This window comes from Strongylocentrotus purpuratus, unplaced genomic scaffold (genome assembly GCF_000002235.5).
Source record: "Strongylocentrotus purpuratus isolate Spur 01 unplaced genomic scaffold, Spur_5.0 spur5_scaffold_15, whole genome shotgun sequence".
NCBI classification, from domain to species: Eukaryota; Metazoa; Echinodermata; class Echinoidea; order Camarodonta; family Strongylocentrotidae; genus Strongylocentrotus; species Strongylocentrotus purpuratus.
In genome coordinates this window covers 7,328,954-7,341,825 of record NW_022145600.1, presented here as the reverse complement: position 1 = coordinate 7,341,825, position 12,872 = coordinate 7,328,954, and the positions used below count along the sequence as shown (strand labels likewise).

Sequence of the window (12,872 nt, the reverse complement as noted above, 5' to 3'; positions counted from 1 at the left end):
ATATAACATAATCTGTCAAGAATAAATCATATCTTCACAATCTCTTCATGAAAAGGATGAAAGAAACGTATTCAAACTTTTTGGCGACAGTGTACTTTTTTTATCACACTGTGATACGATTACATCACTATTTTGTAGTATGTAACTGCCACTATATGGCATAGTGTGACACACAATGAGATAAAATTAGTGAGTGAATAATACAGTATATTTTTACAAGTACAACCAGCTCATCCGTTATAGATAAAGATGGGCATTTATCATGAAATTTCATGGAAAATAGCTGCCCGAGTGTAAGTGCATATACGTGTACTATGTCGCGCATGAGAATAGATGTATGCTTTGAGGTTTTGACATGATAGATTTTGTTGTTGTAATGACTCAATCTTGATGCATGAAGATCGCACGCATTGTTACAAAACAGGGAAAACGGGCCTTCCGACACACAAATGTGGTATTAATGTTTGATGCAAACTTTTCAGCTCTTTATATCATCATTATTTCCAAGATGATCGAGGGTATTTTAAAAATCATTTCTGGGGGAAATTTCAAATCTGCAATATTTGAAAGAATGAGAAATATCAAGGAGTATTTGTCATCTTTACTAGAGCTTAACATTCGTTTTAAACATGCTTAAACTCATCACTCTGTATCACAAAAGCGTTGAATTTCCGACAGAGATAGGCATTCATGAGACACATTCCCGATTTGCTGTAAAAAAATCAAATCAATGATGACGAATTAGCGTACACTTTCATGTTGTAGAAAATCACATTTAATATATGCACTGTCATTGCAATATTCTTGCCAAGACTATGTCATTGTGTAGTTCATTCTCAGTTTCTTTAAAACATCACATCCATAATGCATTATAAATCATATATATCATATATTTAGGAATACACATAATATGATACACATATCGCACTCTCCAACTTACAACCGACATTGTCAACAACAACAAAATATGTGTAATACTTCTTTGGTATAACAATACATTGTAAACATGTCACATGCATATTTATATACTGAATACTGATTTGCATCGTCCAACGTGAATAAGTGTAACTTCGTCTCTATACTCTTGAGAGAGGAGTCTTTAAAATAAATTATTTATAGATCCTGTATATATAAATATCTCACGTTAATCACTTTGGTTACCCTGGCAATGTCAGACTCTTTACATATCCGTCTACCCGTCTGTTGCAATCTACATAATCTGTCTCTATTTCGTCCAGGTCATGAATAATTGAATAGCACAGCCAATTTTATATTGGGTCACTTTTCCTCGGACTTTACCTTTAAGTTTTAAAGCAAGATGTCGAATGAGACACATTTTATAGCAATATCATGAACAAATCAAGAGGGTAATATTTCTCAACTTTGAACCCACAAGCAACAATGACAACAAACAGATTCAATATTCATTACCAAAGCACGTGACCAATTTCATTGCACACTCGATACAGTCACAACATGGACTTTCATCCGTAAACATTTGTAATTTAAACCTCATCTGTACTATAATGCTACCTGCCTCTAATCGTGTACGTAAAGTTATATTTAGTTTAAAGATGTTTACACAAAATACGTGGGAGTGGGGCTCTGAATGAAATAATACCATTTATAGCCTCATGGGACTTGGCATAAATTCTCTACAAGGAGGTGTGTTATTGGCAGGTTTCTCATCTGCAATACAAACATTGTTCATTTTAATCTGTCTTTTTTATGAGGAACACAAAAATGAAACTACATATAAAGATGAGTGGTTGGTCATTGACCGAAGGTAAAGATAATTATTATAATGTAAGCCTATAAATTATTAGGAAATATGTTACATTTCAAAGTTAGTTCTTCGTTTAAAGGCATACATGATCAAAACACGTGGCACACAGTATCCTGTACGTTAGAAGAGGATTCTTAAATCGAAGTAGCTAGATATAATGATATAGATACACCACTGCAGGTGCATTGCACGCAATTCACCTGATTAGAGCAGGGAGTTGGGATGGATAATGACCTCTCTGACACCTAATTAAGCAAGCTACTGTCTACTGAAACCCGGCAGGCTTTCTTTATTATTCTGACAATGACATGATATGCTATCGCAAACAAGTATCCGGAACACGACAGTGTCGTTTCAAGGTATCAACATAATGAGTGTTGACTAATGATTTGTGTGTGTTTTCCATTTCATGAAACAAAATTAATGATATCCATGGGCAAAGTAAAAATTTGACATTTCTGTAAATACTATCTGATTCTGAATTATAAAAAGGATGTGCTTTAAAAAAATGGAAATCGTCCATTGAAAGCAAGACAATAGCTCTTTCCAAATCCCTTAGATAGTAACGACCTACTATCATATGTAACGGACACCAAACTATCATACAGATGTCAAGGATGTGTGCTGCGTACGAGAGGTCATTGTCTGTCTCTAATCACGCTAATTGTGTGCAATGCACCTGCAGTCGTATATATATTTATATGTATATATATATATATATATATATAGCTACTTCGACATAAATCCTCTTCTAACGATACACGATACTGTATGCCACCTGTTTCGATCATGTATGCCTTCCAACGAAGAACTAATGTTGAAGTGTCACGTATCTCCCGATAACTTATATGCTAGCAATATAATGTTTTTACCTGTGGTCAATGAACCCTAAACAGCCCTCATCTTCATATGTACTGTAAACAGTCAAACACATGATTCACAACATTTGTTTAAAGTAATTCATTCATTTCCCTAAATTACCTCCCTAATCAACATAGGAACAATCGTGCATTACTAGTAATAGTTTACAACCTCGGCTGAATGGAAGAAGAAGGGGCTATGAATGAAATGGAAAAAATATGATCAGCACATCCTACTTCCGTCAAAGTAACTGGGTTTTTACAGACGTGTATCCATCAGAGATGATTAGTATTTACGTCTTGGGATCGACCTTAATCCATCTGAAAGACGTGACTCAGTTTCCAACCGCGGTCCGTCTGTTGTCGAAGACAGAGAGTTGACCCAAATAGCCCAACTCACATATTTAAAATATTATCAAGTTAACGAAATATGTATTTACGTTGGCGTATAACCAATAGTGCGTATAGGTCCAATAAGGTGTTATTTTTTCGAATGCACTTTATGTCCGGCTTTATTACATAGGATATGCGATTGTGAGACGAAAGGAAATTTTGAGGGTAGAAACCGTTTTATTTGGGGGGAAACTAAATATCGTAATATCTTGAATTAAATATCTTGAATTAAGACTGCAATAATAATACAAAAAGGAATGTGTTTGAAATTCGGTATAAATCATGTTGTTAACGGTCCGAAATGTCGGTAGCTTATGTGAACAAATAAATTGCCAAAATAACCAAGATATATCGAATGATATATGTGTTGTCGTGATAATTACATTTCGAAGCATATTCCGAGATAAACAATCACATTGACTAAATAATAAATGGACATGGTTCCACGAAACCGTAAATATGAGAAAGAAATTGAAAGATTTTTCAATTCCATCAATACTCTAATCGCCAAGTGAAACAGCTAATGAAGCATAACATCTTTAGATTAAGATCGCAAAGACTTATTGTGAGATATCGAACTCAAGGATTATTTTAATACCCTGATGCATTGATTACATCGTGTTCGGATAACGTAATACGTAATGTATATCACCCGGAGTACCACCCTTTATAGAATTTAATTAAAATCCTATATTAATCAGAGTTTACAGAGCTATCCACAGAATGAAGTTCTTAATAGCACTGTCATTTTAATTGAAACTAACAGTGACATAAAGATATACAAAATAGCCATTAATCTTATGATTAAAATTGCGTAGTAAGAAAGTTGATTGAATTCATACCATGTAATGACCATAGCATTGAGTTTTTTAAAATCCAGTAGTGTAAAATTTAAGTCAAATTCTTCAGAGGTTTGAAGACCATTATTTTACCATCTTCCTCATATGCAATTCCATGCATCAAATCCCAATATAGAGGGGAATTGCTACATCAAACAACGACTGACTGATCAAATCAATCAAAGGTACAGCTACTGAATACATCCTATAAATTAATGCGAAAGCCTTCTACTGGCATTGGCATGATGTCATATCTTGGCAATCAAACGAGCCATTGGCTTGTAAAATTTATGCGGTTCCTGAATGACCTAAAGGTTTATGATTATAATGGCAGCATGAACTATAAGTATTAACAATACTCAATGCAAAAGTTTACCCACTACCTTTAATCAATTCGAAACATCTTGCATCGATCATATCTTGTGTTTATTAAAGTAAATTTTGCCAGAATATAATGATTTTAGGTATTTTGTGGCAGAGTTGTCAAGTACCATGACTGGTAAACGTTAAGAAAAATTACCTATCTTGGTCTTATAACCTTAGAAGACACGATTGTTCCTATTTGATATATATTATTAATCCTTAGGAATACCTTCGAACTAATTATTTTCTGACACCTGTATTTCTGTCACTTTTATTGTGACAATATACACATGCTGCCTGAGAATATCTTCATTAAATCGATAACAATGATAATGGTCAAAACTGCATCGGGTGTGAGAGAATTTAAGCGGGTACCTTACAAATAATCATCTATCTTAAATGATAACCATTACACGTTTCATAGACCAAGAATAACATAATATTAGGATAATGCCTAAATTTAAATTAAAAAACAGCATGAAAGACAGAGTCAACCATGTGAAATCACGAAATGGTGATAAAAATATTGTTTCATGAAATTTCAATATTCACTATTGGGTCAGGGTCATATATCTGCATAATGAAAACAATATCTTCATGACTCATTATTTTCTTTGAGATAAAAGATTTTGAAAAAGAATATTTCTTAACACTGCCACAAAGCCGTTTTTCTTTGTGCTGGAAAAATCATGAAAGTCAAACGAACAAAGTATTATAATTTTTTCTTGCACAACTGCGTTTTGAAAGACATTTTACCTCAATGTGCGAAGTACGTTTTAAAAAGAAGCATTAAATAAGTAGATAACAAGCGTTTAATGACATTTGCCTTATAAATCAAACAGTTATTAAACAATATGTGTAGCACCATGCAATAGTTATTTGTGCATCGTGTTTTGATAATCCATGAAAACTTATTCGTAAGAGTAGATATAAATATAAATCCCTGTATCATATAACAAAACGTCTGTGAAACTGGAAGGTGGAAATACAGAGCAATCCAAACACATGCACACATATACAAAAAAAAATGGTCAACCTGGTTCCCATGACAAGCGGAATGGCGCATGATGCTACTTCGGGCAAACATGAATGGAAGAATTTGATAAAAATAATGTATATACATCTTGGACTTCTCATTTTTCTGGAATATGTATTAGTCTCTTTATAAAATTTTGCTTATCTCCTTATCTTATCTTTTATAGGTTTTCGAGCTTTGTAAGAACCAACACTGCTCCGCTAAAAATATATATATATTTTTTTTTAGTTAAGAAGGTAACAACAGGATTGAGGATTCCCTCTTTATCTTACTTATCAACAATTACTTTCCGTGTTGTTAGGAACGACAAGCCATGTTTGTTTTTCCTACCTCGCAATAACTAATTTTTGCAATTCGTATTCTGACTATTGAAATACAATTAACTGTAACAAGTAAATGAAATTGTTTTTAACGTGGCGCTTAACAAAGATTTATGCATTAAATTTGATTACATTACGAAAATGGTATATTATTCATTGCTTTTAAATAGATGAATTTAAACAAAAGTCTAAATTGTATTGGAATCCCAAAGTATTCCCTATTTGCTGCATTATGAATCACATACTACAAACACCTATAAGACACGGTAAAAAAAGGAGCGAGAATATTACCACTTTATTCACATATTATTAGCTATACATGTAGCTATGTATAGGGCAATCCATTTAAGAGCGTTTTAAGAGCGTTGTTGAAGCAACCGTTTAGTACCTGCTTATATGGGAGGGTTTATTAGAGTCGACTATCATGTCAACTGAATGTATTAATTACATGTATCATGGAAGCTACGTACGGACGCTTACTCAATGTTTACTTTGTCGGACAAAAAGCAAACAGACCTTGCCCATCGCAGACAGACCTTCCAAATCCGAGGCCTTACAACAATTGTGCTGGGGACATTTGAGTCTTGTTGATATGTTTGTTTACAACCTCACGTGTATAGATCATGGAAGGCGGGTAAATTGGACGAAGAAAAGAATCCAACATTTCAGAGAGTACGTCTTTCGTGTAAAGCGATAAATCCGCCAAAATAGAGATTAAACGCTTAGAGGATTATATGTGACCTCAACTCTCACCTGAAACTTGTTGAAAGTACAATAAATGTTTCTGTTTTTCTCCTAAAGAGATATTACACAAAGGGAGCTGCGTTTGAGTCCAGAAATCATACGTGCGTTGCCGATATTTCATTGAGGTTACCTTTACCTTTGCTGTTGCCGTTTAATTTGTCAAGGTGCACTGACTTGTATTTGATCCCTTCCCTTTCTGTTCTACAATTCAGTTGACTTTTGTCTCCATTTTCCTGCGGTTCCTCGTCGTGACTGTCTTCAGCAATGACGTGAAGCTCTGGAGGAATTATTGGATGCTGCGTTTGGTGGGGGTTAAAGGAATGCCGTCGCACAGGCGTAAACTTATTGTTAGTTGCTGCATAATAGTTTCGACGAGCGGGGCAAAGTCCGCAACAGGCATAGGAGAGCATTTTACGATACGCTGGCCCGAAGTCCTTGTTAAAGAAAGGATAAATGATGGGATTGAGCATGCAGTTTACGTACCCAAGCCAGACGAGGGTGCCGTGCAAGGCTTGTGGGATGACACAATTGCAGAAGACGCGCGCGATGGCAAGTATAAAAAAGGGCAGCCAGCAGATGACAAACGCGCCCATGATGATACCCAGAGTTTTCGATGCTTTCCGCTCTAGCTTCACCGAGATCTTATTCTTACTGCCATGAACAGACGCGAGAGAATTTCTCGACGCGCTCCGAACGTAGTCCGTGAAGCGAGCGATGGAAGATTTCCGGCGGAGTTCTTTGGAAGGATCCGACGTGGAATCGCTTTCGCTTGAAATACTGCCTGATCTATCAGCAGCGGTCCCTCTGGTAAATAATCCGGGCGTGCTTGGCCGCCTCTGGAGTTCTCTTTTTTCTAATTCACCAGCTGCACGATAAATCTTATAGTACACCACAACCATGATCAGCAGGGGAGCATAGAAAGCTGTTAATGTTGAGTAGATGGTGTAAATAGGATCTTGGGAGAGTAAACAATCGTTCGCAAAGTGTTCATTTTCAAAAATGAGAAGAGGCGAGAAGGAGATGAAAGCACTAATACCCCACACACCAACGACCAGACCGAGCATCAGTTTGGTCGTTCGATGCCTGGCATAACGAAAAGGTCTTGAAATGGCAAAGTAACGGTCGACAGAAATTGCACAGAGATCCATAATAGACGCTGTGCAGCACATCACATCAAAACATATAAACATATCACAAAGAGGCTGGCTAAATATCCACTGTCCACTTAGATCGTACGATGCTGCGAGAGGCATGACAAGGACGGCGACGAGGATATCGGCCACGGCGAGATTAATAATCAAGATATTCGGAGGGCTCCGGAGCTTCCTCTCCATACACACCGATGTTAACACAAGCAGATTGCCTAGAATAGTTGCCACTATGATTATAGAATATACGGCGATTATGCCCACAGCAGCCAGAGGGCTGAATATGATATAAACTCCTTTAGATTCCGTTTCATTTCCACTCGAGTTTGTCCAATACTCCAAAGATAATGATTCCGTATTTGGTTGGTAAGTAGCACTACCATAATAAGGTTCACCAACCGCGGAAGCCGTCGATGTGGTGTCACTTGTCATTCCGTCAGAAGCCATAGCAGTTCATATTTCATGTTCACATCATTTCCTTCATGTTCACCCCCTCGTCTCCATAATTAGAGCAACATTCAAGATATGTTCACGTCCACTGTAATACTGTAGTGAATCATTTTACAATTCACCACGAGGAAATAATTAAGAACATTCCGAAAGTGAATTGGATAGCATGTCGAACGTAACACCGCCGTCCTTTCATACTAAATGACAGCGTCCGTAATCCACCCATAGATACCGATTAAAGACCCAACGCGTGCGCTGAGCGCTCTGTATCTAATAATGGTCAGTTGGACTTTCTTCGCTGTACGCTCTGCGTTTAATGACTTTCTCCCTGGTCCACAGAACAAGCTCTAATTTTAAGTTGACCATCCATGATCGATATCTCCTTACGTAGCGAGATTCGCTACGGTAATCACAAATAATACAAGACGAGAAAGTCCGCCGTTTGATTCTGTTGCCTCGTCGCCAAACAAAACCTTCAACCCTAGATTATCAATGCATCAAGGCTTTGTTCCCATTCCCGTATCTCGTGCTATTTCTGACAGCGCACAAAGGCATACAGAATTACTGTTGAATTAAGTATCAGAACGCAGACAACAACATATGTCTTGACAATCGAAGAAGGTAGAAGTGTTCTTTTCATTTCATAGATTTGTTGCTCTGTGTTGAACTAATCCCCTTTTGTTGGCCATCGACTATCTCTCATTATGATTGCATAACTTCTACTCTACCGTACTACCACTTTCGAAGAAAATGGCTCGGGCATTTTTACTTCTCTCCATCTTCCTATATTATCATTGTCATTGTATCGGATCAAAAACATGAATTCTTCGGAATGAAAGTGCTTAACTTCAATTAATAGTAATTGCCCAAGCTCGGCGAAGAGTCCTATTTAACTAATCGAGTGTCATTAATGATTTAGAGAAGACTATGTGAGGAGGTCTTGGATAGTAATGCATTTTTAACGAACGTCTTTTCAGAAGAAAAAATTACGAAAGATTAAAAAGTTTGGTGTGCGACAATTTCAAGTTAAAAAGTCGCAGATCCATAACTATAGAGGGAAATAATTATAAGACAAATGTTTACATTTTAAAATTGTTCACAACGGCACTCGTGAACTTGATCAGACAAGAGGGTTGGTATGATAATGAAATTATCCAGGGTACCCACATCAGTATTTAATCATGTCACTTCTGCTACGAGCTCGGCTTTTTGTATTGCCCCCATCACTGCCAGTTACCCATGTGACACACCTGGATGGCGAGCGGCAAGTTTGGCCAAATTACATTTTGCCAATGATAATGAAGACCGAGCGAGGATTTAAACTCTCTCGTTCGTGTGCGAGTCAAGAGCAGTCACTAATACACACCAGTGCTTCCACAGTGCTCGCAACATTCGTATACCCACTGGGGTGTTATATTACTTTGTATTTATTTTTTGTATTTGTTTCCTCCTCATGTTGCAGCAAAAGTGAGAATTATTTGACAGTCTTCCAGGATGACAACTTGACAAAGCTATCAACAAAATGACAGAGGGTGAGACGGAGATGAAGAAGATTAATAGCCTCCGTTAGATACACTGACTCAAAGGATGGCATGTCCTTCTTTCGTCTTCTACAGCCTTTAATCTATTTTATGATACAGGGCAAACAATATGGCACCTGTAAACAGTGACAGGAATTCAAACGACTGTCTAGTTCCTAGTCTGTCTATTTATGACTCCTCTCTCATTCGTTATCATGGTGATAATCAAACTCAACGCCAGGCCGGGTCTCGTTAAACCACGTTATATCACGTTATGTCACGTTTAATCATATCGGAGTTATTTATATAAAGGTGCATAATTACAACTGCATCAGTGGTCCCGGTTAGTGTCTTTGCTTTCGCAAGTAAGGCGACACGCTTCCCTCTGAAAACCCACACCCACACCCACACCCACACCCACACCCACACCCACACCCACACCTACACCCATACCCCGTGGGTCTCAGTTATGTAGAAACCCATACCCGGGCGATATACCCACGGAAGAAAAATTGACAAAGATCTTTGGTGTAGTGGAGAGCTAGGTGCAGGGAGACACCAAACATTATAAGACGATACTGATAAGAATTAAACGTTTTTGTGTAGCACATAAGACATAGGCATAATTGCATGTAATATAATATGTATATTCGTCATCTTCCATTGAATAGCAGCAATAATGATGAAGGAGAGCAACTTAGCACATGTGATTTTCGTAATGATTTGTTTTGTTCAACAAATAACATAACAATAGTTTTTAAGTAATCTTAAACAAAGGTGGGGTATGAGCTCGAAATTGAGAGAGATTAAATAACCTGATAGCTCTCTTTTGCAGAATAATAAGCGGTAGGCCTATGAGGTTTTTAACAAAATATTTACAAAAAGTATGCGGTCAACATCTTTGACCATCTTTTTAACCTTTAAACCTATCTGACTACGTTCAATTTTAAAGATTTAGGTATATTTCTATTCATTTTATTTTGTTCTGAAAACGGAAATCAGAGGGATATCATAATTTAGTGTGTTTTTTTTTACAGATCCGAACTGGAAGGTCGAAGAGCAGCTAGGTTAAAAATCATGTAATGCAGTATTATTCAGCGGTAATATATTCCGCAATTCGGAGATATCTTTCATCCTTGTTTCATTATTTTAACCATTACACCTGTTTTTAATTGAATTGATGGCACTAAAAGCTCAATCGGAAAGCTAAGTTAAAGGGGAAGTCCACCCTGTCACCGGCTAGTGAGGAGAGCCTCTCGACAGGATTCCCAATCGTTTTAGGAAATCCACAGGCACTGGCTGGTATATACCCATTATCTTGTTTTCTCTGTATTGATTATACTGATGTCTGTGTTACATTGTCTTCTCCTGGATATCGAATTTAATGAATAAATCCAACAAAAAAGTGGGTTTTAAAGGCCCACTACACTACTTGTAGCTACTTGCGCCCTCTATATAACAAACCATGCCTAATCGGTGACCATTGGTCCCCCGTGATCCTCTCTTTCTTATGTTAACTGAGAGCTGAGTTGATGAGATAACCACCTGTCCAGTGACCTTGCAGGGCAGTCTAATCCCTCCTGTAAACTATGGCAGATACGCTTTAATAGAAGAAGAAAATGACAGGAACAGGTCAGTGGAACTTTGAGCAAGTGCCGATCAAAAATAAGAAAGTTTTGAATTTTTGAAGATGTTAATGATCATTAAACAAACACAAATTGGCAACTCTGTAACATATATTGCGAGCTCCCCTCCTATTTGCTCTGTACTAAACAAAATCAGAAAACTTTATTTTCCCTCAAGAAAATGTTCATTCATACATGTAGGCTATCCTAAATTCATTCAAAGCCAGAATGGAAAAAAAAACTATTCCATCATCAATAACGAAGAAAATGCAAATTGGAGAAGAGCTCACGAGAAACGTCACAGTGTTGCCAATTTGGGTTTGCCTGATGACAAACTTCAAGAATTCATGAATTTCTTATCTCATTCATAATTTGCTCCAAAAAATACTGACCTGCTCCTCTCATTTTCTGCTTCTATTAAAACCGACTTATAATCATAAAATGAAATATGGAACTCATAACATTCTTATCTTTAACCGGAACTGGCTGAAACTGTGACTGACTGACTGACCTGTTCTTGTCATTTTCTGCTTCTATTAAAAACCGACCTATTATCAGGGTGGACTTCCCCTTTAATAACCAACGCTCTATTTATTTTTAGATGAAACTGATATGAGGGGTCAAGTGAGACGTGATGGAAATGCCCTTTTAATAGTATGGCTAGTACAGGATTTCAAAAATAACCCATCAAAGCATGGCGAGCAATAAGCGTAATAAGGCGATTAGTCTTATGGAGATCGCTTAGCCTCACAATACACAAGACAATATGATACACGTAGGGTATATAGGTATAGAGGTATTCATTGTCTACGGACTATACATCTAATAGATGTTGTGTACACTGTCGCTCATATAGTTGGAATATTCTTTTTTTTATGGAATTATTTTGACAATGATTTATTCCTAATAGATCTAGGTAAAAGTATACATTCTTAGATTTTATTGAATAATAATTTGCAAGTGTTTGTTTTGCGTGACTGCTAAAGCATGTGTATGCTACTATGCTTATCAACTAGGGGACCTACGCCCTTAAGTCATAAATGACAGTAATGAGGATTAATGCCCCACAAAAGGGCACTAATATAGCAAATCGACACGGTTTTGATCCTGGGGCCTCACAGTTACGAGGCCATTGCTTGGCCACTGAACCATGACTGTACGCAGCGGGGGCTAGGGTAGGGGGCAGTTCCCACAAATAAAATAAAAAAAGAAAATGCAATAAATTTTCAAATATTCATTGAATTCCCCCCCGGTCCCCAACAGAAACAAAATTCTGTTTGCCCATGCATTAAGCCATAATGCATGGCTTAAAGAGGATTTGTTTTATGTTGGGGGCCGGGGTAAAATGCAATGAATTATTGAAAATTTATGTATATTTCGATCAGATGTTAAAGCTGAGCTAACCATGGTGCAATGATAGTATACGTCATCTTAATGAATTAAATTTTAAACCTATGTTTATCTGCTTTTTTCAAAAGAATATATAAATAATATTTATCTTATTGAAAAATGCATGTATCCTCTGTCAAATTTGTTATTATTTTCATCTCTTACAATAATTGTTTATTGAAATGAATTGAGATGAAAATTAATTGAAATTGACATCATAAATGCATCTATGGGATTATTATATTCTTATTCCTTAATCCCGCACCCCCTCCCCTAATGAATTTATATTTTAAAATGTTCGTTATTTAGTTGTCTAGGGACATATTTATCTAAAGTTGACACTATAAATGCACGGAGGGTCTCATTCTCATCCCTTAACCCTCCATAAACCACTACCAC

General features: G+C 36.8%; 1 protein-coding gene across 1 annotated transcript; it reads right to left on the bottom strand.

Moving 5' to 3' along the window:
- Positions 1–752: 752 nt before the first annotated feature.
- On the bottom strand, positions 753–8,284 carry LOC581142 (5-hydroxytryptamine receptor 1D). The gene has a single exon (XM_011675966.2). It carries the CDS (start codon positions 7,934–7,936, stop codon positions 6,437–6,439), a length of 1,500 nt encoding a protein of 499 aa, XP_011674268.1. The 5' UTR covers positions 7,937–8,284; the 3' UTR covers positions 753–6,436.
- Between the last annotated feature and the right edge of the window lie 4,588 nt (positions 8,285–12,872).